The sequence below is a fragment of the Podarcis vaucheri genome (assembly GCF_965113315.1).
Source record: "Podarcis vaucheri genome assembly, chromosome: 15".
NCBI lineage: Eukaryota > Metazoa > Chordata > Lepidosauria > Squamata > Lacertidae > Podarcis > Podarcis vaucheri.
In genome coordinates this window covers 43,623,195-43,647,096 of record NC_138753.1, presented here as the reverse complement: position 1 = coordinate 43,647,096, position 23,902 = coordinate 43,623,195, and the positions used below count along the sequence as shown (strand labels likewise).

The 23,902-nt window shown below is 47.5% G+C and overlaps 1 protein-coding gene, 1 long non-coding RNA gene and 1 pseudogene across 4 annotated transcripts; 2 read left to right on the top strand and 1 right to left on the bottom strand.

The window, feature by feature from the left end:
• Positions 1–745: 745 nt before the first annotated feature.
• Positions 746–2,723, bottom strand: NKX3-1 (NK3 homeobox 1). The gene is made up of 2 exons (XM_082201155.1): positions 2,528–2,723; positions 746–1,324 (listed from the first exon to the last, which is right to left on the bottom strand). The coding sequence occupies exons 1-2, from the start codon at positions 2,706–2,708 to the stop codon at positions 915–917; spliced, it is 591 nt and encodes a 196-aa protein (XP_082057281.1). The 5' UTR covers positions 2,709–2,723; the 3' UTR covers positions 746–914.
• Positions 2,724–7,892: 5,169 nt separating this feature from the next.
• On the top strand, positions 7,893–12,362 carry LOC309519598. Of its 2 annotated transcripts, none has more exons than XR_014213852.1 (3): positions 7,893–8,390; positions 9,026–10,509; positions 10,904–12,362. It is a non-coding gene; the product is annotated as an uncharacterized lncRNA (long non-coding RNA). The 2 variants fall into 2 exon arrangements; XR_014213853.1 differs by having other exon boundaries at positions 7,893–8,732.
• Positions 12,363–20,671: 8,309 nt separating this feature from the next.
• LOC309519696 (peptidyl-prolyl cis-trans isomerase A pseudogene) lies at positions 20,672–21,381 on the top strand (annotated as a pseudogene). Its single transcript has one exon. The product of its transcript is annotated as a peptidyl-prolyl cis-trans isomerase A pseudogene (transcript).
• The last annotated feature ends 2,521 nt before the right edge of the window (positions 21,382–23,902 follow it).

Sequence of the window (23,902 nt, the reverse complement as noted above, 5' to 3'; positions counted from 1 at the left end):
CAAATGGTGGGTTATAGGAAGCCGCCTTATACCAAGTCAGACTATTGGAATCTCCCTCCCAGCCCTACCTGGCAATGCTGGGCTTGAACCCAGGACCTCCCTTATGAAAAGCAACTGCTCTATCCCTGAGCTTTATCCCTTCCCAGGAGTGCCTGGACAGTCACCCTGGATCCCTCCAGATGGGCTGGACTCTCATCAGCTTCAGCCAGCATGGCAAATAGCCAGAGATGGGGGGAGTTGGAGTCTGACAACATCTGGATGGCATCAGCTTGGCTCTCTGCACCACTGGATGACAGCCTGACTTAAGGCAGACCACAAAAGCAGCCCGGACACCATACAAATCTATAAAGAATATTAATAATTAAGAAGTGGGTCCCCAAATCCATGTTTGGGGGCAAGGGGCGTGTGTGTCAGGCCAGAAAAGGTTCAAGACTGCTGTACTGCCTGATCTTTCTCACTAGAGATGCCAGGGATTGGACTGGGGGCTTTCTGCACAAAAAACATGTGCTGTCCTGCTGAGCGCTGGTCTTTCCCTGAAGCAGGCAGCCTCTTCTAGGGATGAACACTTCTGGAGTTTCCATCATTCAACGCATTTCTCACAATATAGTAGTATCTCTCTCCCTACACGTGAAACGTGCTGCACATTATATGCAGGTCGGGAATTACTTTGCAGACTGACTTTCGAGGAAAGATGTGATCCCTTACAGGAATGGATGCATATTTTATAATATTTATTTTGCACGTGAGCTCCCTGGATGTCCCAAGATAGAGGAGAAAAAATAAAACAGGAGGAAGCCAATTCTCTCTGGCAAAGTCTGACTTGCAATCTATCCCACTGTAGCAAAGTCAGTGGCTGGGTGGTGGCTGAAGAGTGTTTTTAGACCCTGTGGCAAGTAGATCACTCAGTATATTAGTTACCGCAAGACTGGACTCCAGCCATTCAGGTAGTAGACATATGGATTATACTGGTAGCTGTGGTACACAGAAAGGGCCAGAGTAGCTCTGGAGAAGTCACGTTCTTTGAAGGCTGGAATTGCCGAGTTCTTATCAAGTCCACCAAATTCTGAGGCCAGCTGCTTCCTCTTGGTCTTATATCTTCTGTTCTGGAACCAGATTTTCACTTGGGTTTCGGTGAGTTTCAGGTGCTTGGCTAGGTGGGCTCGCTCAGGTGCAGACAGGTACTTCTGGTGATTGAACTTCTTCTCAAGCTCTATGACCTGCATATGGGAGAAGGCAGCCCGGGAACGCTTCTGCTGCTTTGGGAGTCTCGGTAAGGATTTGGGGGTGTTCTCAGAATGAGAGAGGAAGGCCTCTGCAGACTGATCTAGTAGAGAAGCAGAAAGGGTAAAGTTATGACCTATTTAAACAATACCAAAAATTTGGGAGGGAGGTGAGGGAAGGAAGGAAGGAAACACACACACACACACACACACACACACACACACAAAACCTACAACCAAATGGCATGTTTGGGCCACCTTGATCTCCCCAGCAAATCCCGCACTGAAAACCACACAATCACACTGCACATGGGATGTGTGTATGACAACACAGCATTTTGTGTATTTTCTTGATCTTTGCATATTGCTTATAATGCCCCCTCTGAACCATGCATGTAAAAATGGCAATATACCATATTAAGCAATCATGGATTCCACTCCCACACAAAGAATCCTGGGAAGTGTAGTTTATCAAGGCTGCTGAAAGTTGTTCAGAGACCCCTGTTCCCCTGCAGAGGTGCCATTCCCAGAGTGGTTTAACAATCAATCCCTCTTCTCAACTTTGGGAGTGTTTGCTCAGCTCTGTGGTGGGACAAGGGGTCCCAAATACCTCTCAGCACCCTTAACAAACTACAATTCCCAGGATTCTTTAGGGAAATCTGTGATTATTTAAATACTGCTTTAGATGTAAGGTGCAAATGGGGCAGTGGGGTGTTGTGGTTAAGAGCGTTGGACTTAGTTGGAGAGATCAAATCCCCCCCTCAACCACAAAGCTCACCCTGAGGGACTGGGAGCTGCTCTCAGCTTATTGTGCCTTTCACATGGCAGACTCAGGCAGCAAAGGGACAGGACAGGTCGCACCATCTCAGACTGCAAATGGGGCAACGAAAACATTTCTTTAATAGCCCCCATACCTTCCTGCAAGAGGAAATCTAGCACGACAGAAAGAGGCCACACTACAGGGATCATGCTGGTTTTCCTCCTGCAGGAACCTCCTTTTTAAAATATGGACAAGAGTTTACAAAAGTTACAAAGCAATTCCCCAACACGCAGTTGCTCCCCCACGTCGGGACAGACAGGCGTCACGGCAGCCGCTGCCCGATCCGTGAGCTGAAGGTCCTGCAGCCTGCGGGCCGCCTATCGGCTTCTCCCCTTGCCCTCCTCCCAGGCGCGCGGAGCAGCATAACTTGCCATTTCCCCGGCGCGCAACACCCCGGCCAGGTGGGCCAGGCGAAGCGGCTGCTCCGAGCACTTCCAAGCCCAGAGCAAGGTCCGGGACCGACCCTCCGCCCCGCGGCTCCCGTTACCTGCCGCGTCCGCCGCGCCGGGCTTCTCGGGGGCTTGGCTGGCCCCGGGCCGATCCGGACGAGCTTCCCCGCCGGGCTCCGAGGCGGGCGCGCCGCCGGGGCGCAGGATGTCCCGAATGAGGAAAGAGGTCAGCTGCTTGGGGCGGGCAGCGCAGCCCGGGCGCGCCTGGGGGGCCTGCATGACCCGCGTGCCGGAGAGGGGCGCCCCGGCGCTCGGCCAAAGTTGTGCTCCCGACGCCTCCGGAGGGCCATTTATACGGAGCGGGTGGCGGAGGGCAGGCGGGCCCCTCGCGGGGATTGGTGCCTGGCGCTCCTCCCCGCTGCCCTGGAGCCTCTTCACCCATCCTCCTCCTCCTCCTCCTCCACCGCCCGACTGCGATCCTGAGGCAGCGCGCACTGAACTAGGGAGCGGGCTGCGCTCTTGCGCGCGACTTCTCAGCGGGGATTCGGCAAGGCCGAGGGAAGTCAGTGGGTCGCCCTTCTCCCTTCGGGGTCAATTTGGGCGGAGAGAGGATCGTCACCTAAGGCTCGACACCCAGCGCTCTACGCGCTTATGCTGAAGGAAGCTATTCTGAATTTGGTGGGACTTTCTCCCATGTCATCAAAATGCCAGCCCGACCCCCAATTTAACCCGGATTTAACCCCAGAGGTGGAGCTAGATGTGCACCCGCGGCAGCACGGCGATGTCACCCCCCCCCCCAGGGATGACACCCAGGCGATTGAAGGATACTAGAGAATACTAGACCCAGAGAATGATCTAATATTGTGTGTTTTGCTTGTATCAAGTTGTTGTTGTTGTTGTTTAGTCGTGTCCGACTCTTTGTGACTCCATGGACCAGAGCACGCCAGGCCCTCCTGTCTTCCACTGCCTCCCACAGTTTGGTCAAACTCATGCTGGTAGCTTCGAGAACACTGTCCCACCATCTCGTCGTCTGTTGTCCCCTTCTCCTTGTGCCCTCCATCTTTCCCAACATCAGGGTCTTTTCCAGGGAGTCTTCACTTCCCATGAGGTGGCCAAAGCATTGGAGCCTCAGCTTCAGGAATTGTCCTTCCAGTGAGCACTCAGGGCTGATTTCCTTCAGAATGGAGAGGTTTGATCTTCTTGCAGTCCATGGGACTCTCCAGAGTCTCCTCCAGCACCAGAATTCAAAAGCATCAATTCTTCGGTAATCAGCCTTCTTTATGGCCCAGCTCTCACTTCCATACATCACTACTGGGAAAACCAGAGCTTGAACTATACGGACCTTTGTTGGCAAGGTGATGTCTCTGCTTTTTAAGATTCTCTTTTTAAGATTCTGCTTTTTAAGATTCTCTGCTTTTTAAGATTTTTATGATTCTATCATTCATAGAATCATAGAATTGCAGAGTTGGAAGGGACCCCGAGGGTCATCTAGTCCAACCACCTGCGATGCAGGAATCTCAACTAAAATATCCATGACAGGTGGCCATCCAACCTCTGCTTCAAAACCTCCAAGGAAGGAGAGTCCACCACCGCTCATGGGAGTCTGTTCCACTTCCTAACAGCAAAATAACACCCTATTCCAAATCTTAGCAGTCTCTCAGAGTGAGCCAGATGGACCCCTAATGAAACATTTCCCCCAGTGTGAAATCATCTGTCATGACACTGACATTTTCCTGCCAGGTATGAAAAGAATAACTACTGAATAGCCATGCAAACAAGCTATCATCTCAAGCAAAACTTTCATTGCAGTCACATTATATGTAGTTAGGATATCAAGCTAGACAAGTCAAGTGTGGTCTTATTTGGAATACTACCAGTCAGCCCCCATTTTCAAATGGGCCAGTGGCTGCTAAAATGTTAAAGGAAAATACCAGTTTACCAGCTTCTAACAGATCAGCCTTCTGCTCTCTCTCAGTGGCAATGTTTTCCTTGCCCAATGCAAGAAAGAAGTGCACCAAACAAGGCAGATTCCTTTAAAAATGAACGCTGATTAGGAGAGTTTTGAATCTATTGGCAATGGCAAATGGATGAATGACATCATGCATTACACAACTGAGGTGAATAGCAGGATAAAACCATATCCAAAGCAATTTCACATGGTCTCTCACCTCTAACTGTCTCTCATCCATCAACCAGGTATTATATTTCAACAAAGCAATTTTCAAGCGAAAGACGGGCAGTATGCTAAAATAATAATAATAATAATAATAATAATAATAATAATAATAATAATAATAATAATTTATTATTTATTATTTATACCCCGCTCATCTGGCTGGGCCTCCCCAGCCACTCTGGGTGGCTTCCATAGAAACCAAAAATACACTAGAATATCACACAAAAACTTCCCTGAACAGGGCTGCCTTAAGATGTCTTCTGAATGTCAGGTAGTTGTTTATCGCTTTGACATCTCGTGGGAGGGCGTTCCACAGGGCGGGCGCCACTACCGAGAAGGCCCTCTGCCTGGTTCCCTGTAGCTTTGCTTCTCGCAATGAGGGAACTGCCAGAAGGCCCTCGGCGCTGGACCTCAGTGTCCAGGCAGAACGATGGGGGTGGAGACGCTCCTTCGGGTATACTGGACCGAGGCCGTTTAGGGCTTTAAAGGTCAGCACAAACACTTTGAATTGTGCTCGGAAACGTACTGGGAGCCAATGTAGGTCTTTCAAGACCGGTGTTATATGGTCTCGGCGGCCGCCCCCAGTCACCAGTCTAGCTGCCGCATTCTGGATTAGTTGTGGTTTCCGAGTCACCTTCAAAGGCAGCCCCACGTAGAGCGCATTGCAATAGTCCAAGCGGGAGATAACCAGAGCATGCACCACTCTGGCGAGACAGTCTGCAGGCAGATAGGGTCTCAGCCTGCGTACCAGATGGAGCTGGTAAACAGCTGCCCTGGATACAGATTTGACGTGTGCTTCCATGGACAGCTGTGAGTCCAAAATGACTCCCAGGCTGCGCACCTGGTCCTTCAGGGGCACAGTTACCCCATTCAGGACCAGGGAATCCTCCACACCTGCCCGCCTCCTGAACCCCAAAAACAGTACTTCTGTCTTGTCAGGATTCAACCTCAATCTGTTAGCTGCCATCCAACCTCCAACTGCCTCCAGGCACTCACACAGGACCTTCACTGCCTTCACTGGTTCTGATTTGAAAGAGAGGTAGAGCTGGGTATCATCCGCATACTGATGAACACCCAGCCCAAATCCCCTGATGATCTCTCCCAGTGGCTTCATGTAGATGTTGAAAAGCATGGGGGAGAGGACAGAACCCTGAGGCACCCCACAAGTGAGGGCCCAGGGGTCTGAACACTCATCCCCCACCACCACTTTCTGAACACGGCCCAGGAGGAAGGAGCGGAACCACTGTATAACAGTGCCCCCAGCTCCCAGCCCCTCTAGACAGTCCAGAAGGATGTTATGGTTGATAGTATCAAACGCCGCTGAGAGATCCAGCAGAACTAGGAAACAGCTCTCACCTTTGTCCCTAGCTCGCCGGAGATCATCAACCAGTGCGACCAAGGCAGTTTCAGTCCCGTGATGAGGCTTGAATCCCGACTGGAAGAGATTCAAATGGTCCGCTTCTTCCAGGCGTGCCTGGAGTTGTTCAGCAACCACTCGCTCAATCACCTTGCCCAAGAATGGAAGATTTGAGACTGGGCAATAGTTGGCCATCATGGCTGCATCTAAAGATGGTTTTTAAAGAAGCGGTTTAATAACCGCCTCTTTCAGCGGGTCTGGGAAGGCTCCCTCATGGAGGGAAGCATTCACCACCCCACGAAGCCCATCGCCCAGTCCTTCACAGCTAGCTTTTATAAGCCAGGATGGGCAAGGATCCAGGAGACAGGTGGTTGGCTTCACTCGTCCAAGCAGCCTGTCCACATCTTTGGAGGTAACAGATTGGAATTGATCCCATGCAACTTGACTAGACAGGTCTCTAGCACTCTCCCACCCCGGCCCTGCTCCCACGGTGGAGTCTACTTCTTCCTGAATCTGAGCGATTTTATCTGCAAAAAACTTTGCAAAATCATTGCAGGAGAACATGTGGCCCCTACTGGGCCCCGATGTTGCAGGTGGTTCCGCTAAATTGTGAACCACCTGAAAGAGTCTCCTGCTGCTGTTTTCTGCAGATGCAATAGAGGTGGTGAAGAAATTCTCCTTCACCGTCGCTATCGCCACTTGGTAGGCTCGACGTTGAGCTCTACCCCGTCTCCGGTCTGATTCGGAATGAGTTATCCACCACCGGCCATCTAGCCGTCTCAACGATTGTTTCATTGCCCTCAGATCCGTGGAAAACCACGGGGCTGTCCGGGCTCCATGCAATCGGAGAGGGCGCTTCGGAGCCAAACAGTCAATAGCCCTGGTTAACTCCGCATTCCAGCGGGCCACCAGGGAATCAGCTGAAAGGCCATCAACTTGGGATAAAGCATCCCCTACCACTCTCTGGAAGCCAATTGGATCCATTATGTGGTGGGGGCAGACCATCCGAATCGGTCCCACCTCCCTGCAGAGGGGAAGGGTTGCGGAGAAGTCCAGTTGCACCAGGAAGTGATCTGACCATGGCACTTCTTTTGTTTCGCTTTTAGTTAGTGTCAGATCACCAACATCCATAGAGGTGAACACCAAGTCTAAGGCATGTCCACGGCTATGAGTTGGGCCAAACTTATTCAGGGACAGCCCCATGGAGGCCATGCTTTCCACGAAGTCCCGAGTGGCCCCTTGTAAGGTCGTGTCGGCATGGATGTTAAAATCCCCCAGGACAACCAAGCTAGGTGTCTCCAGGAGCATATCCGCCACAACCTGAAGCAGCTTGGGCAGGGAATCCTTGGTGCAGCGGGGAGGTCGGTACACCAGTAGGAATCCTGTACAGCCCCTATTGCCCAACTTCCAGAACATGCACTCAGAAAACTGGGTCTTCCCAATAGGACGTCTGGTGCAGACTAATGACTTCCTAAAAATCGCTGCAACCCCCCCTCCCCGCCCACATGACCTGGGTTGCTGTGCGTAAGAGAAACCTGGTGGGCAAGCAACGGCAAGGACAGGCCCATCTGCTTCATCCAACCAGGTCTCTGTCACACATGCCAGGTCAAATCCTTCATCCACAATCAGGTCGTGGATGGCAGTAGTTCTATTCATCATTGACCTGGCATTGCACAGCAACACTTTCAGGTCATGTGGGTTTCCCTTGTTGATTACTGCATCCTTCCGGTCAGGACCAGACCTGGAGGCAGGAATAGACCTGGAGGCAGGGATAGTCCCCAGTCTTTATTCATTCTATCATAGAATGTTGTGTATACACAGCATAAATATCAGGAGTGAGAAGCAACTGCTGTCCTTTCCAGCTGTGCCCCAGATTGCATATAATTCAGCAGGGGCCACTGAGATCCAAGCCAGCCCCTCTTCCCATAGTCTTTCCCGTATTTTCCTGTACAGGTCATGTTCCTGTAGTTTGTAATCCATGAGATTTGGGTGGATTACAAATTCAGTTCCCTTGTATTTCCAGAATGTATTAATTTGGAAAGAAAATACTCATTCCCCATCAAAGCCCTGAAGTGACCCCATGTAAAAAATAAAGACATTTGCACCCACTGTATTAATGCTGCAAGGGACTTTTTTATGTGTGGTTATGACCTACTGGTGGTGGAAGGAGCGAGCCGCATTCTGGTGAGTGAGCCTGTCCTTGGCTGTGATGCTGGTTTTAGCCCTCTCACTGGTCGGAGCTGAAGGAGCTAATGGGCAGAGGGATTAGGAGAGGGAGGCTGGGGAAGATGAAACAGGTTTGAAAAGGCAACTGAAACCAGTTTAGGTTAGATTACTTTTCAAAACCATTGGGAATTTTTTTTTAGAGTAAATGAAGGGATTTCACTCTGCTGAAATTCATTGTTTACAACTTTAAAAAGGGACACAGGTGATTTTCATCTGTGATCTCTGCTGTGGTTGATTTCAAATACTGCGTGAATATATGTTAGTCAGGTATTTGTCCCTAAAAAGTGTTAGGAGAGGCATTAATTTTTAAATTAGAAGGAAGCTGAAGAAAAATAGAAGATCAAAAAAGACTTAATCCTAATAACACAGGGACAGTAAATTGTAGACTGATGATGGACTTTGAGAATGTCCCCCAAAAAGAGTTTAGCCATGCAAAATTTAAACTGAAAACTGAGAAAAACACCAAGATGGAGATTTTAAAGAGAACAAGGAAAATTAAAAATCCTGGACTGGAAAAGCCAAAAGAAAATAAAGATAAATGAAGGTATGTGAAGGGGGGAATCAAGTTTTATTTACCTTTCAAACTAATGAGTATTTGGATGAAAAGAAGGAGCACATGAAAGGGTACATGGATATGAAGTCTGCTTAAAGCAGTGGGAGAATGAGTAGGGAAAATAGAAGACTTTTCTTTAAAAGCCAATGAGACAAGTCGTTTCATGAATGAAAAGTTTGAGTTTTTGGTTGCTGAAGCTAGAAATGTGCGTGTGGAGAAAAAAAAAAGAGCAAAGAAGACAGGGAGAGGACAAAACCGTTCCTTCTGATTTCATGTTTGCTCAGGTTGTCTTGGAAGGAGAGAAAGACAGGTAAGTTAAAAACTTGCTGAAAAGGCCAATAAAGCATTTTGAGGATGAACCTGCTGATGGTGACTGGAGAGGGACTGCTCAGGGACATGGCAAGTCCAGGATCCTGTGGGAAAGTGCTTTCTCTGAGGGAAGTTCCTGAGAGTGGCTAGAGTGGTGGATTAGGACCTGGGAGTCTAGAGTTTAAATCCTCCCTCTGCCATGAAGCTCTCTATCTCTCAGCCTCAAAGGGTTCTTGTGAGGATCAAATGAGGAAGCAGACGAGAACATCAACTCCACTAAGCCTTTCCATCAGAACCTGCAAGATTACAAAAAGATATGGGAAATGGAGCTCAAAAGGTAACTATGGAACAGGCCAGGCAAAATTACCCTGATGTGTAACGTGATTATCTAGTGGTAATAACCAAGGATTTTGGATTTTATTTTATTTTTGCTAAGCATTTTCTAGGAACAGCTATTTAGTTCATTGCTGAGACAACACAAAGTGTTGACTCTATACAAAAAACTTGGATCCTCTAGCACTGAAGGTAATATATTTAAAATACCAATTTAAAAAGCAGATCTAGCAGTCAGCTTCCTTTGCCAGTAACTTCCCATCTGGAAACTAGCGCTGCAGTTGAAGGAAGGTAACTTTTAAATGCTCTTGATTTGTCAGAAGTGGCGACAAGTGCAAACACCTAACAAGTAAACTTGAAACGCTACATCATAATTAAAGTAACAACGCAGTTGCATGTATTCTGACTGAAGGGCTTCTAGGTGAGTATCTCGTGCTTGGCTGGAGAGAAAATATCTTTTCCACCTGCAATTCTTGTCCTAAGATACTTTAAAGTCTTAACCTTTTATTTACCTTACAAACTAATTAGTCTTTGGATGAAGACTACTCGGTGATCTTTTTCAATGCAATGCTTTTGTACTGGTCTCTCCTTTCTGTATATTCCCATCTTAAAATGGAGCCTTGAACTCTGGAATATGTCTCCAGTGTGTCTTGCAAGTGGAGGATTCCAGTGGAGGGAGAACGAATGCTTGAGAAGCGTTGTAGTGAGTAGAGCTGTACTGAAATGACTGGCCTTTCCAGCAGCAATGACAAGATTACATAATCAATGGGAAACGGACGTCAAAAGGGCAGGCAAAACTATCACTGGTACGTAATGTGGCTGTGGTAGTAATACCTCTAAAATCATGGCCTATGATTTCACTGACAAATGTGTTAAGGGGGTGGATTATGCTGTATCCCTCACCACTCCATGTGCATCCCTCCCGAAGTGGCGCACTCGGTGGAAGAGGACGACCATCCCAGATTGGAGGAGTGTACCGTTCTTCGGTCAAGGGTGTAAGATACCTGCGCTCCCCTGCTATTGTGTTCCATCTGCAATTCTTTGTGCTAAGACTCTTTCAGGTTGCGGTGACTGAGTCATCAGAAGAGGCCCTATTCCGTGTCACCACAGTGAGAGTCACCTGCAGGTAGGAGAACACTTCTTCTTTTGTCCCAGCTCCTCCTTTCTTCAGGCTTCCCAGAATTCACTGTACCTGAAGCAGATCTGTTCAGTTGACGAGAAAGATGCAATGTGCGCAAGAGCTCTTGATACATCAAGAAAAACCCTGCAGTGAGAGTCCCCAGCTCTAGGACAGTGCTGATTTAGGTAAATTCACGTTGCACCATTCAGTGTTTTTTCCCCCAGGGCAATGCTTTTTGTATGGGTCTCTCCTTTTTCCCCATTTTCTTTTCTGATGGTCTCTTCGCAGTTCTCTCCAAAGATCCTGCAACACTCAAATGAAGCCAGCTCTTCCGGCTGAGTCCCAGAAGTCACAGTGGTAAGAAAAGCTTTTTTAAAAAAACACAAAACATTTTCTGCAGAATTGGTGGAAGGTAGCTGGGGACAAACTAGTGACTCTATATTGTAACCCAACCGAAGAAGCTGCCAAGTCACACCTCAAATGGACAAACGAAAGGGTGAGCATTGAGCAATCTTTCCTCTTTCCACACCAAGCTTAATGGCAGAGATTTAAATCTGACTCTCACCTCTCTGTTCTGCCCCTCTAGATTAATGGCTTATGTAGCTTCAATCAAAAATGGCGGTCAAAATGGTATTCCAGGATTGAAGTACATTTAGGTGAGTATCCCTTGCTTGTCTAGGGAGAAAATCTCTGTTGTGTTCCGTCTACAATTCTTTGTGCTAAGACTCTTTCAGGTTGCAGTGACTGAGTCGTCAGAAGAGGCCCTATTCCGTGTCACCACAGTGAGACTCACCTGCAGGTAGGAGAAGACTTCTTCTTTTGCTCCAGCTCCTCCTTTCTTCAGGCTTCCCAGAGCTCACTGGACCTGAAACAAATATGTTCAGTTGACGAGAAAGATGCAGTATCACTAAGAGCTCTTGATACTTCAAGAAAAACCCTGCAGTGAGAGTCACCAGCATTGGGACAGTGCTGCTTTAGTCGAAATGGTATTCCATGATTGACATACATTTAGGTGAGTATTCCTTGCTTGGCTAGGGAGGAAATCTGTGTACTGTGTTCTGTATGAAACTCTTTGTGCTGTGGCTCTTTCAGGTTGCAGTGACTGAGTCGTCAGAAGTGGAAGCCTTTTGCAGCAGATTTCTTCGTAACTCTTAAGTTTGTTTTTCCCTGAGAGAACATTCTATTTTATATGACTCAGTAGGGTAGCAATCATTTTTAAATGTGCATACATATACAGCATTTGCAAATTAGTCTCCTCCTTTTTTTGTTTTTAAAGCCCTGTGTCAGTGGTCACTATAAGCAAAGAGGCCAATTTCTGCAATTTGGACACTGAGGGGAGGTCAGAGGGAGAAGATGGAGAGGAGGATCTGAAGGGGCAACAAGGTTTCGTGAGCAGGAAGAACTTGTGAAAGGGAGCAGTTCAGACTCCAAGGCTGAAGCAGAGGAGGGGCGACAAGAGACTGCTGAGGAATCCAGGGAGTCTCCCTCTCCTGCTGTAACAAGCTCCCCTCCAGCCTTGTCTCCAAGAACACACAGAATAATGAGGAGAGTGGAACAGAGGCCAAAGATGCTCAGAAGCTGTTTGAGACTGCTGGGGAGAGGAGGAGCCCTAGAAGGCAGGGACCGTCAGTCCTGACAACTGCTGCACAGGGGCAAGACCTACTGGGAAGTGTCGCTGAGTTGTATGTTCATTTCCTTGAATAAAAAATTGACTGAGCACTGGAAACTGCCTTTGCTTCTTCATGCTGACCTGCATCCCTGACAGCCTGGCCCTTTGTGTTTCCCCTGATCATGGGGAAGTGCAGATTGACCCTAACTTTACTTAGGAAGGAGAGAGTGTTGGTCAAAGGCGTCCTGGTAGTTGCCCCCCCCTTAAAGGCTGTAGCTCAGTGGCAGAGCACATGCTTAGCATTTAGAACGACCCGGGTTCAATTTCTGGCATCTCCAGGTATGGGTGGGCCCAACTCACAGTCCCCTTTGATATGATCGCCTGATCAAAATCTTGGCATATTGCAGAGATGGCAAAATGGATGGTACTGTTAAAAGATACAAATTTAGAATATTTTAAGGAAGACTGGAAATCCTTTCTAGTCTAAGTAAAAGGTTATTATTTCCCCTGTGAAGATCACAGTGGATCGATCATCAGTGGATGATCATAGATATATCTCAGCCTGACTTAACCTCACAAGGCTGCTGGGGTGAGGTAGAATGTGAGCTCCTTGGAGAAAGGGCACGATAAAAGCAAAACGTAAATAGACACCTGTGTGAACCTTGGTCTCTAATCATTAACTGCCATCTTTTCTTCCTCCACAAGGAAGTGGGAATAGAACCCAGAGAACTCAGGAAACTTGGGTTGGGCAGTGCAGAGAGGGACAAGGAGACGAGGCCATTGTCTCACTGCAGTAGTGATTCCAGGGTGCTCCCATTTATTTCAGTAGTGTTGGTGTGGGGAACCTTTGGGCTGCCAGATGTTGCTGAACTTTCTGTCACCATCATCACTGGGCACTGCACAAACTGGGGCTGATGGGAGCTGTACTTCAGCAACACCAAACAGACCAAGGCAGGAGATGTTTAGGATCAGAGTTTTCCTTCTCTTAGATGGGCGACCTTCCCAGGTGGATGAGCCCCATCTGGCAGCTTCTAGGAGCCACAGGTGAGAGGACAAAAGGTGGACAAAATACCCCAGAAGGAGCACAATGTGTTCCCCACTAGAGGGACAACCCCTCCCCTAACACCCCATACACCCCCAAAAGGAGGGCTATAAATGCAATATATAAATAAGATTAAAGCTAAGCTGAATAAGCTAAATAAGCTAAAAGCCACTTCTGGCTTAAAGGGGCTAGAACAGCAGTGGGGATCATTTGACCTCCTGGATATTGCTAAACTACAACTCCCGTCTGCCCTAGCAATCATGGCCACTGGCCAGGGTTGATTGGAGCTGTTGATTGGAGCTGTTCAGTAACATCTAGAAGGCCAAATGGTCCCCATACCTGGGCTAGATAGCACTCTGGTGAGACAGGGAATGGGTCACTTTCAGCCTTGATTTCTGAGATTCACAAACTGATTGAACTGTAGGTGCTCTAGTTTATTGTGTTTATTATTAGGTGTGGAGAATTGAGGGTTGCATCCCTTTCTGGGCAACCATCCAAGGACCACATGCCAGTGGTGGGGCAACAAATGTAGAGGGCTGCCACATGGACATGTCCCTCTCTAGCTATCCTCTATCCAGACATGCAAGAATCCCTTCCAACTCTACAAATTCTATGATTCTCTGACACTTTCCAAGCAGGCAAGAACCCTCAAGAACCCCAGAAATGCAGGGTCAGTAAAGGGCCTTAGGGAGAGTTCTGAGGACCAGATGGGAAGGCCTCCGAGCCTGAGATTCCCCACTCCTGGTTTCAAGTATCTGGACGTGGGCATCCCTGCTCACCTAGCATCCTTTGCCTTAAGTCCAATGTCGATTGTAGTCTCTCTACAAACCCCCACACTAACATTAGACAACAGGATGAAAGAATAATCCCCTCAATCGCAAGATGTCCAAGACAAAAGAGTCTCTCACTAAAGGTAAATGAACTGTGAAAAAACCTTTTATGAATGGAAAGTGGAGGTGATAGTGTACCATTCCCTGTTTATCTGTTTTGTAACACGAAAAATCTTTAATAAAAACTATTTTTTTTAAAAAAAGGTGTGCAGATCGACACCAGCTGGGATCCCAGCTCGACGAGCTCATTTTGTAATGCTGTATATTAGGCAGGCATTTCGTGGTATGCTTTGAGCGGACTCTGTCCATCCCCTAACAATTCATAACGGTCCCTTCCCTTCCCCACCCAGCGGCCAGTTTTGCATCCTGAGCCACATCTTTAGGAAACTTCAGTAGCCTTCTAATAACTCGACCCCTGGATCCCCGTAGCAGCCACAAAGGAAAGATTTATGAAGCAATAGGAAACCAACAGTATTGTTTTGAGAGCACTTTGCCATCACCCTGCCCTGCAGCAGGACCTTCTCCAAGCCCCAGTCCCTGCCCCCAGTTTCTGGAGAGCAAATTAAGACCCATGGCCAGCTGTCAAAATGATTAGATGGTCCGCAGACTGGGTGGCCTGCACAATGCTGCCTCCTCAATCTGCTCAACCGCTTAGCTACCCTCTTTCACCTGTAATACAGATTGTGAATGTTTGCTTTACAGCTGGGGGAAATGACCTTCTCACACTCTGACAGGGAGTGTAGTTCAGGAGGATGACATGTGCAACCTGAGATGTCCAACTGTGATCCACCATTTATCTTGCCGATCAACTTTGCTGGGACTGAAACAAGGATACTAGAGTTACTGGTTCCTCAGATGGACCCATCTTTTGGTATCCATTTATTGGCAAGACCCCTTTTGTTCATCTGTGTCTTTGGAAGATACTCTGATGGGGTTCAGAAGATCCATTAACAGTGTACTGGGTGACACCTGGGAGCACATGGGAAGGTCATTGATTGATGGATGACTGATCTATTGCAGCCATTCTCATTTCCACCCCTCCCAATGACCACTTGAAAACTTCTGGGAGTCTTAGCAGACCATTTAATAAATGTTTCTGTTGTTCCGTAAATCAAAGTTCATATATAACTCATCTTTTCATAATATAATCATAGTCTTGCTTTTCTATTGCAATAGATGCACCTTCTTTCTGAGCAAAGTGTCATCAGAAGAAATAATAATAATACAGGACAGGACAGGGCAAACTGCACATATTCCTGACTGATTTGCAATCTTTCTGCAGACCACCTGGGTGCAGCTTGTGGACCACCAACGGCTTGCGAATCTTCTCAGGAACTGCTCACCACTGCCCCATGTGGCGAGCCATGTCACTACAGCTTATCATGGAACAGAAGGAGTATAAAGGAACTTTGCCTGAGCAACAAGCTCTTCTTGAGCTCTAGCATCATGTCTTGTGTTATCTGGCCTTGCTCTTTAGTCTAGGCTTATTCTACTGCTTCCACTGTCCCCTGTTCCAGATTCCTCTATGGGTTTGATTCCTTAATCGGAGAAGGGCTGTAGCTTAGTGGTAAAGTACCTGCTTTGCCTGCCGAAGGTGCCAGGTTCAACCCCTGCCATCTCCAGCTTGGGCTGGGAAGGGTGAACTGCTGCCATCCAGTGTAGACAATATTGAGCCAGATGGGCCAACGGCTTGGGATAATGCAGCTTCTTGTGTTCTCTGGCCTGACTTCCTGCTTGCTCTTAGTTCCTGGCCATAGGCGCCGACTCCATGGGGCCTGAGGGGGCCCAAGCCCCCTCAAAAATTCGATTGGGGGGGGCAGAGCCCCCCCAATAATTTAAGAAAATTATTAGTGCACGAACCTTCGTGTAAAGTCTGGCGGGCCAGCGCTGCGGCCGCGGCGACATCAAAAGGACTGGAGAGTCCCGAGGAGATTGCACGGCGGGGGAGAGAGAGAGGGAGAGAGAGGCAGGAGGTGCACTCGCTCGCCACGTGCACGCACACGCAAATACAAACACACCGAGGGAGAGGGGAAAGTGTTTTGCAGGAGGAGCTGCTGCCGCCCCCGCCGCTGCTGCTGCCAGGACGCGCCAGAGGAGCCGCCGGGTGGGAGGGGGAATCCGAACGGAACAACAACAAGAGAGAGAGAGAGAGAGAGAGAGAGAGAGAGAAGCAGCAGCGTCTCTGAATGGGCTGGATATTCCTCCGCAGGCGGCGCTGGCTCTGTGGCTCCCGGGGCCTGGGCGGCAGCAAGCAAAGCAAAGAAGCCGCCGACCGAACAGCAGCAGCAGCCGCCTGCCTGCCTGCCTGCAAGCCTGCCTTCTATACCAAGGTCCAGGTTCTTACCCGGTCTACCTGGAAGAAGGCAGGCAGGCAGGCAGGCATGGGACATCCACGCACCCGAGCCTGCTGCCTGCCTGCCTGCCTGCCTGCGGCCGCCTGGCGCTTCTACACGAAGGTACAGGTTCTTACCCGGTCTACCTGGAAGCAGGCAGGCAGGCAGGCAGGCAGGCAGGCAGGCATGGGACATCCACGCACCCTGGCCTGCTGCCTTGCTGCCCGCCTGCCGCCCGCCTGTCGCTTCTATACAAAGGGCCAGGTTCCTACCTGGTCTACCTGGAGGGAGGCGGGCAGGCACGGGGGTCCTGCTCAAGCAAGGAACCGACGCCTACCCGGCCAACCCGCTGCCTTGAGGCAGGAGCAGCAGCTGCGCGGGGTCTCGCGTTCTCTCAGAGGCTCGCGCTGCTTCTCGCGTTCTCCCTCCCCCAGGACCCCGGTATGCCCCCCCCAATATTTTTTATAAGTCGGCGCCCCTGTTCCTGGCTCCTGAATTTCTCCAGACCTCCATCTAAGCCCCACCTCAGACAGGATCAGAGACTGTGAAGCTCTGATCAGCTGTATTTTTATTGATATATATTACTTTACTCTTCTTTTCGATTGGATTTCCATTTTCTGCTCAGTGCTTTGAGGGCCCTTTAGACCCAAAAGCTGGAATACAGGCATCCCCCCACGAACTGGCAGATGTGATCTCAGAACCACTGGCAGTCATCTTTGAGAATTCCTGGAGAACAGGCGAAGTCCCGGCAGACTGGAAGAGGGCAAATGTTGTCCCTATTTTCAAAAAGGGGAAAAGAGAGGACCCAAATAATTACCGCCCAGTCAGTCTGACATCAATAGCAGGGAAGATTCTGGAGCAGATCATTAAGCAAACAGTCTGTGAGCACCTAGAAAGGAATGCTGTGATCACCAATAGTCAGCATGGATTTCTGAAAAATAAGTCATGTCAGACTAACCTGATCTCGTTTTTTGACAGAATTACAAGCCTGGTAGATGAAGGGAACGCAGTGGATGTAGCCTACCTTGATTTCAGCAAGGCATTTGACAAGGTGCCTCATGATATTCTTGTAAAGAAGCTGGTAAAATGTGGTCTTGACTATGCTACCACTCAGTGGATTTGTAACTGGCTGACTGACCGAACCCAAAGGGTGCTCATCAATGGTTCCTCTTCATCCTGGAGAAGAGTGACTAGTGGGGTGCCACAGGGTTCTGTCTTGGGCCCGGTCTTATTCAACATCTTTATCAACGACTTGGATGATGGACTCAAGGGCATCCTGATCAAATTTGCAGATGACACCAAACTGGGAGGGGTGGCTAACACCCCAGAGGACAGGATCACACTTCAAAACGACCTTGACAGATTAGAGAACTGGGCAAAAAGAAACAAGATGAATTTTAACAGGGAGAAATGTAAAGTATTGCACTTGGGCAAAAAAAATGAGAGGCACAAATACAAGATGGGTGACACCTGGCTTGAGAGCAGTACATGTGAAAAGGATCTAGGAGTCTTGGTTGACCACAAACTTGACATGAGCCAACAGTGTGACGCGGCAGCTAAAAAAGCCAATGCAATTCTGGGCTGCATCAATAGGAGTATAGCATCTAGATCAAGGGAGGTAATAGTGCCACTGTATTCTGCTCTGGTCAGACCACACCTGGAGTACTGTGTCCAGTTCTGGGCACCACAATTCAAGAAGGACACTGACAAACTGGAACGTGTCCAAAGGAGGGCAACCAAAATGGTCAAAGGCCTGGAAACAATGCCTTATGAGGAACGGCTAAGGGAGCTGGGCATGTTTAGCCTGGAGAAGAGGAGGTTAAGGGGTGATATGATAGCCATGTTCAAATATATAAAAGGATGTCACATAGAGGAGGGAGAAAGGTTGTTTTCTGCTGCTCCAGAGAAGCGGACACGGAGCAATGGATCCAAACTACAAGAAAGAAGATTCCACCTAAACATTAGGAAGAACTTCCTGACAGTAAGAGCTGTTCGACAGTGGAATTTGCTGCCAAGGAGTGTGGTGGAGTCTCCTACTTTGGAGGTCTTTAAGCAGAGGCTTGACAACCATATGTCAGGAGTGCTCTGATGGTGTTTCCTGCTTGGCAGGGGGTTGGACTCGATGGCCCTTGTGGTCTCTTCCAACTCTATGATTCTATGATTCTATGAATGCAGCGCCAGGAAACAAACAAACAAACAAACAAACAAACAAACAAACAAACAAACAAACAAGCTCAAATCTGGAAATGGCAGAAGAGAGCTGGAAAGTTCCTCTTGGCTAGCAAGGAGACCCTTCCTAGAGCCCAAAGCGGATGCCAGTGAGTCCAAAGTCTAGAAATAAAGATTTAAAATGCTTTAAACAAAGATCTTATGTGCTCCATAATGAAACTTGGGAGCTCCTGCTACTGCCATGCTGCCCTGCTCAACAGGGGTTGGATGGGAAGCTGTGTTGCAGCGGGACTGGCTGCCCTGTTCCATGCTCTTTCTGGCAATCTGGAGACAAAGGTACAGTGTAAAAGAAAAAGGTATTTCTGATGCCTCTTAAATTGCCCTAGTTCCCCGCTTGCACACATTTCGCTTATGCATGTGGGGACTCAGATCGTGGTGAGGAGATCGTAAGTGAGGAGTCATCTGTATATAAAATCAATTTGCTCTTGACTTTCTGAGCATATGGTTCAGCCTTCCACTGGCATTCCCTTGCAGTTCTCAGAGGCTACAGGAAAATGGTATTAAGTGCATGGCGGTGCAGTGTGGCAGAGTGTTTGGCCTATTTATATAAATAGTGATATGCCACTTTCTGGCCCATAGAGGCCCCCTCTTGGCTCATAAACACAAATGAGCAATAATGATTGCAAAATATAATCAGCAAACCACACTACAGATAATAATTCAAGAAGCCATTCAAGTTAGGATTTGCTTTTACCCTAATGTGAGATGCTTATTAAGAACACAGTAACAACTGCCCCCTTGCTGAGGATCAGAGGATGTTGAAGAACTTCCCAAAGTTCATCTGTGAAGCTTGCTGGGGGGAGTCACTGTCTCTTAACCCACCTCACAGGACTTCTTGCGAGGCTAGACCACCACTCTGGGCTTAGGAACACAGGAAGCTGTCAGACCATCTAGTTCAGGACTGCTTGCCCTGACTTGGGGAGTAACCTCATGGAAGGAGGGTTTTCAGCCCTTGGAAGTCTTGCAAGTGGCTGCAGGAGGGGGACACCAAGCAACATCAAGGGAGGGGTGTTTCTAGAACTAAGGTGAAACTGTGAAGCTCCTTTGTTATTTTTGCTATTGAGTGCTGCATTAAGCAATCTTATATTTACAGTATCAGAATCTGTACTGCTTTGGGGTTTCTTATTATATCTGCTATTGTTTTGCTATGGAATTGTTATTATTTTGCTATGTTATGAAATTGTTGCTACTTTATTATGAAATTACTTTTGTAGCGTTTGTCTGAAATCCATCCCTGTTTCTTTGTTGTGAGCCACTTTGAGCATGATTTTCGTGTGTGGAAAAGCGGCATATGAATAAGAGGAAGGATGGAAGGGGTGGTGGCAGTGGCTCTCCAGGGTTTCAGACAGGAGTGCTTCCCAACTTACCTGGATAAGCCAGGGGGTGAATCTGGAGCTTTTTGCATGCCTGGTAGATGCTCTACCACTGAGCTACAGCTTCTTGGAAGGAAAATGTGTGGGATACAAAGGAAATGAATGAACTGTGGGCTTTATAGGACACATGGAAGGTTTACGGTTACATTGACATGCATGCTTACTTAGGAATAATTCCCACTGAGGCTTCCTTCACAATGAGCATGCATATAATTGCTCATGGCTCTCATAAATCTGAATCCGTTCTGCTGGAATAAGGAAATGGAAAAGCTGCACAGCAAACTCCTTAGTTAGTCCATACCAATACAAATTGTGGCAGGTTGGGTTTTGGAACTTGCAAGAAGCCACTTTGGTTCACCTCTAGAGATTTGTCAGAAATGAGTGGGTAGGAAAGTTCCTACAACTTTTCGTGGCCTTGTAGCCAAAGCAGTATCAATCAATCAACTTCTTTGTCAAAAGTCCATCTTGGTCATAACAAAATATACACGTCTTCTGTACTGATATACTAATTCCTACCCGAGAGGAATGGCAAACCAAGCTGATGGACTATGCTGAAATGGCAAAACTGACTGGAAAACTCAGGACAAAAAAATTATAAGAGGACAAAAAAATTATAAAAGAATGGGGAAAATTTATAAGTTTCTTAAGAGGCTTTTCTGCTGTGCTGCGCTCCTTACTGTGTGGAGAGGGGTTGTCACTGGTACTGCCTGTTACTGCCACTGCCGTCAATTTTCTTTTTTAAAACTCCCCCTTCCTTTACTCAACTCATTCCCACCATCATGGCCAACCCGGTCATGTTTTTTAACATCGCTGCCAATGGCGAGCCTGTGGGGCACATCACCTTCGAGCTGTTTGCAGACAGGGTTCCAAAGACAGCAGAGAATTTCCATGCCTTGAGCGCTGGGGAGAAAGGTTTTGGTTACAAGGGGTCCTGTTTCCACAGAATCATTCCTTGGTTCATGTGTCAGGGGGGTGACTTTACTTGTCGTAATGGAACAGGTGGTAAATCAGGTGGTACAGTGAGAAGTCTGCTGGTGAGAACTTTGTCCTCAAGCACACCAGTGCTGGCATCTTGTCTATGGCAAATACTGGTCCCAATACAAATGGGTCTCACTTCTTCATCTGCACTGCCAAAACTGACTGGTTGGATAGGAAACATGTGGTCTTTGGCCAAGTCAAAGAAGGAATGAATATTGTGGAAGCAATGGAGTGCTTTGGGTCAAGGAACGGCAAGACAAGCAAGAAGATCACCATCTCTGACTGGGGGCAGCTGTCATAAAATTCCTTTGTCTTAACAATCAACCATTCCTTCTGTAGCTGGGGTTAGTCCTCTGTAACCCTTGTGCTCCTGACTTACTGCTGCTTTTCTGTTGGGTTTCAATTTCTGCTCCTACACAAGTCCAGCTGGACTGACGACAACTTTGTTTGCAAAGTGAAATAAAACAAGTTAAACCACAAAAAAGTCACTTAAGAGACCACTGTAAGCAGATGGAAACACTGGCAGGATTTTGATCTCACTTGTAGTGTAACAATTACCATGGATAATATGGAGTGATGTAAAAATAAGATTATGGAAGAATATGCAGTTCTAAATGTTCAAAATGGGACCCGAATGGAGGGGGTTGGGGGAAGTCCCGCGATTCAGAGGAATCTCTGTATATGGATATATATTTGGATTTTTATAACTTTGTATTTGTAAAACAAAATAAAAATGATTTCTGGAAAAATAAAAAAAAAGGATTTGAAGTCAGTGCAAAGCCCCATCTCTGTGGAGAGTGAAGCCCCAGGGGCTTGTCTGCATGCCAGCACTCTGCTCCCGGAGCTATTAGTCATATTAGTAAATAGAATATCTCAGCCCATGTGCAGAGTGCCACCCCAACATCTGATGGTGAGGGGTTAGCAGTCCGAGGTCAGAACGCTCATCCCCAACAACCCAGTTTTTAGGGGAATGAAATGGGTCTTTTTAATCCCAAAGCAGAAACACTTGTCCTGCATTTCTGGGCCCAATTCAAAATGCTGGTTTAAGCCTATGAAGCCTTGGCACACTAGTACCTGGTGGGCGCCTCTTCCCAGACGAGCCTGCCTGGGATGGAAGAGAATCCATAGAGGCTGCTGAACACTGCAGCCTGCTTAAGACACACACAGAGATCAAGGACAATATTTTTTTCTGCAAGACTGCCTCCTTGTGGCCAAAAGCTGCATGACACAATTTTTATAACTCCCTTGAAACACTCCCACCTCAGTCTTGCAGCAGGTGCAAGTTGCTTGGCAGATGTTAAGAGAAATCATAAGAGGTGGCTTAGAAGAGGATTTAATAGATGATTTGGGCAGGCATCCGAAGGTAAATGCTGTGTAAATCTAATGGATGCACTACCAGGCTGTGTTCTAAAGTAATAGTATAGCAAGCACTTTTGAGGGTTCAGAACACTTTGTGTGGAAATACTGTGTTGTGATTGTGGGTGGGGTTGTTGCTGCTGCTGTTTTTATTGCAGCACCAGCAGCATTGCCACTATCATAATAATCTATTAGTCACTTTCCCTCACAAAAACTGACCCAAAGTGACATACAAACATTGCAATAGTACAAACATAATATTCTGTATATGCTGTAACCTGTTCTATGATGTTCTGGTGAAGAGCAAGTAAGAAAACACAAGTAGTAGCAGCAACAGCAATAGTTATTGTTGTCCTTCTGACAACTATGAAAAGTAGCTCAGTATTAATATCCCCATACTGTAGACGGAGGGAGGACTAGGCTTCCTAGTCCATTCATGGTGAAAGTAAGATTCAAACCCTTGGCTGCTTGTTATACCAGATCTTCACCAAGATGCCCTAAGAATTATTTTTGGGTGCCTGCCATTTTCTGACATAGACAGAGAAACGGCTTCAACAGGCTGGCTAAATCAGGTGAGGGTATTTGATGAGTCTCTAGCCCTCAGTGAGTTAGCGACTTCCCCTGCATGGTGTTTAGAGCGGACAAGACATTAATGGGTCCAATGGTCAAGAAAGCAGTTTCTGCATGTGCTGTAGACGGAAGTGAGGGGCAGGTGGGGCTCGTCCACCTGGGAAGGGAGCCCACCTAGGAGAAGGAAAACTTTTGCTGCCCTGTGGGAGATCTTTGGGAGAAGAAAAGGCTACTGAGTCAGACCACTGGTCTGCAATTGCATTGCTGTCTACTTTTGTCTGGTAATGACTCTCTAAGCTGTGAGCCAGAGGTTTTTCACAACTCTGCTGAGCAGGCAGTGGTTATAGAAAGCACTTGAAATATGCTCAGAGGCATTATCTTCTCATACACCCCAGAGCTGAGGTTAAATGTTACAAAGTCTTGACTCAGGTTAAGTCCATATTTGCCCCAGTGCCTGTTTCCATTTCTGGAATTTATCTCTGATGAATGAAGAATATTTCTCTCTTGACTATGAACCTAAATGTGTATAATTCTAGTGGACCATGGTTATTATTTGGAGATAGATCCCATTGGGTTGGATCCAGACTAACAGTGTCTCCTCCTAACCATGTCTACTCAGAAGTAAGTCATATTGAATATTGAATACAGTTAGGTATATCCCGGGGAAAGTGGGGTTAGGAGTGCAGCCTAAGTTAATGGAATTTAGTTTCCATTGAAATTAATAGGACTTTAATCTAGCTTCAACCCACTGATAGCAGAAGAGTTAGGCTTGCCACCTTTGTTCTGGAAAAATGTGAGGCAGGGCAGTTGAGGGAAGATTCCCCCCCCCCCATTTGACACTGAAGTGATTTCAAAGCAATCCATTACAATCACACATCCTTTCAAACACAGGCATGTGGAGAGGATCCCTAACTTGGCAGAAAGAGAGAGGGAGGGAGAGAAAACGAGGCAGAGGAGGAGGAGGAGATGACCTGAAATACAGGACGAAACAGTAACCATACAGGATGTAGCATTTTGCATATTATACAGGACAGGTGTCAAACATAGACTTGACTTCAAGGGAAGCAACACAGGAGAAA

Bases quoted from the DNA above. Each gene is read 5' to 3' on its own strand.
- NKX3-1 (XM_082201155.1), bottom strand. From the start codon at position 2,708: ATGCAGGCCCCCCAGGCGCGCCCGGGCTGCGCTGCCCGCCCCAAGCAG. The intron at 1,325-2,527 runs GTAACGGGAGCC...CTTCTCTACTAG, and splicing joins CGGCGCGGCGGACGCGGCAG to ATCAGTCTGCAGAGGCCTTC.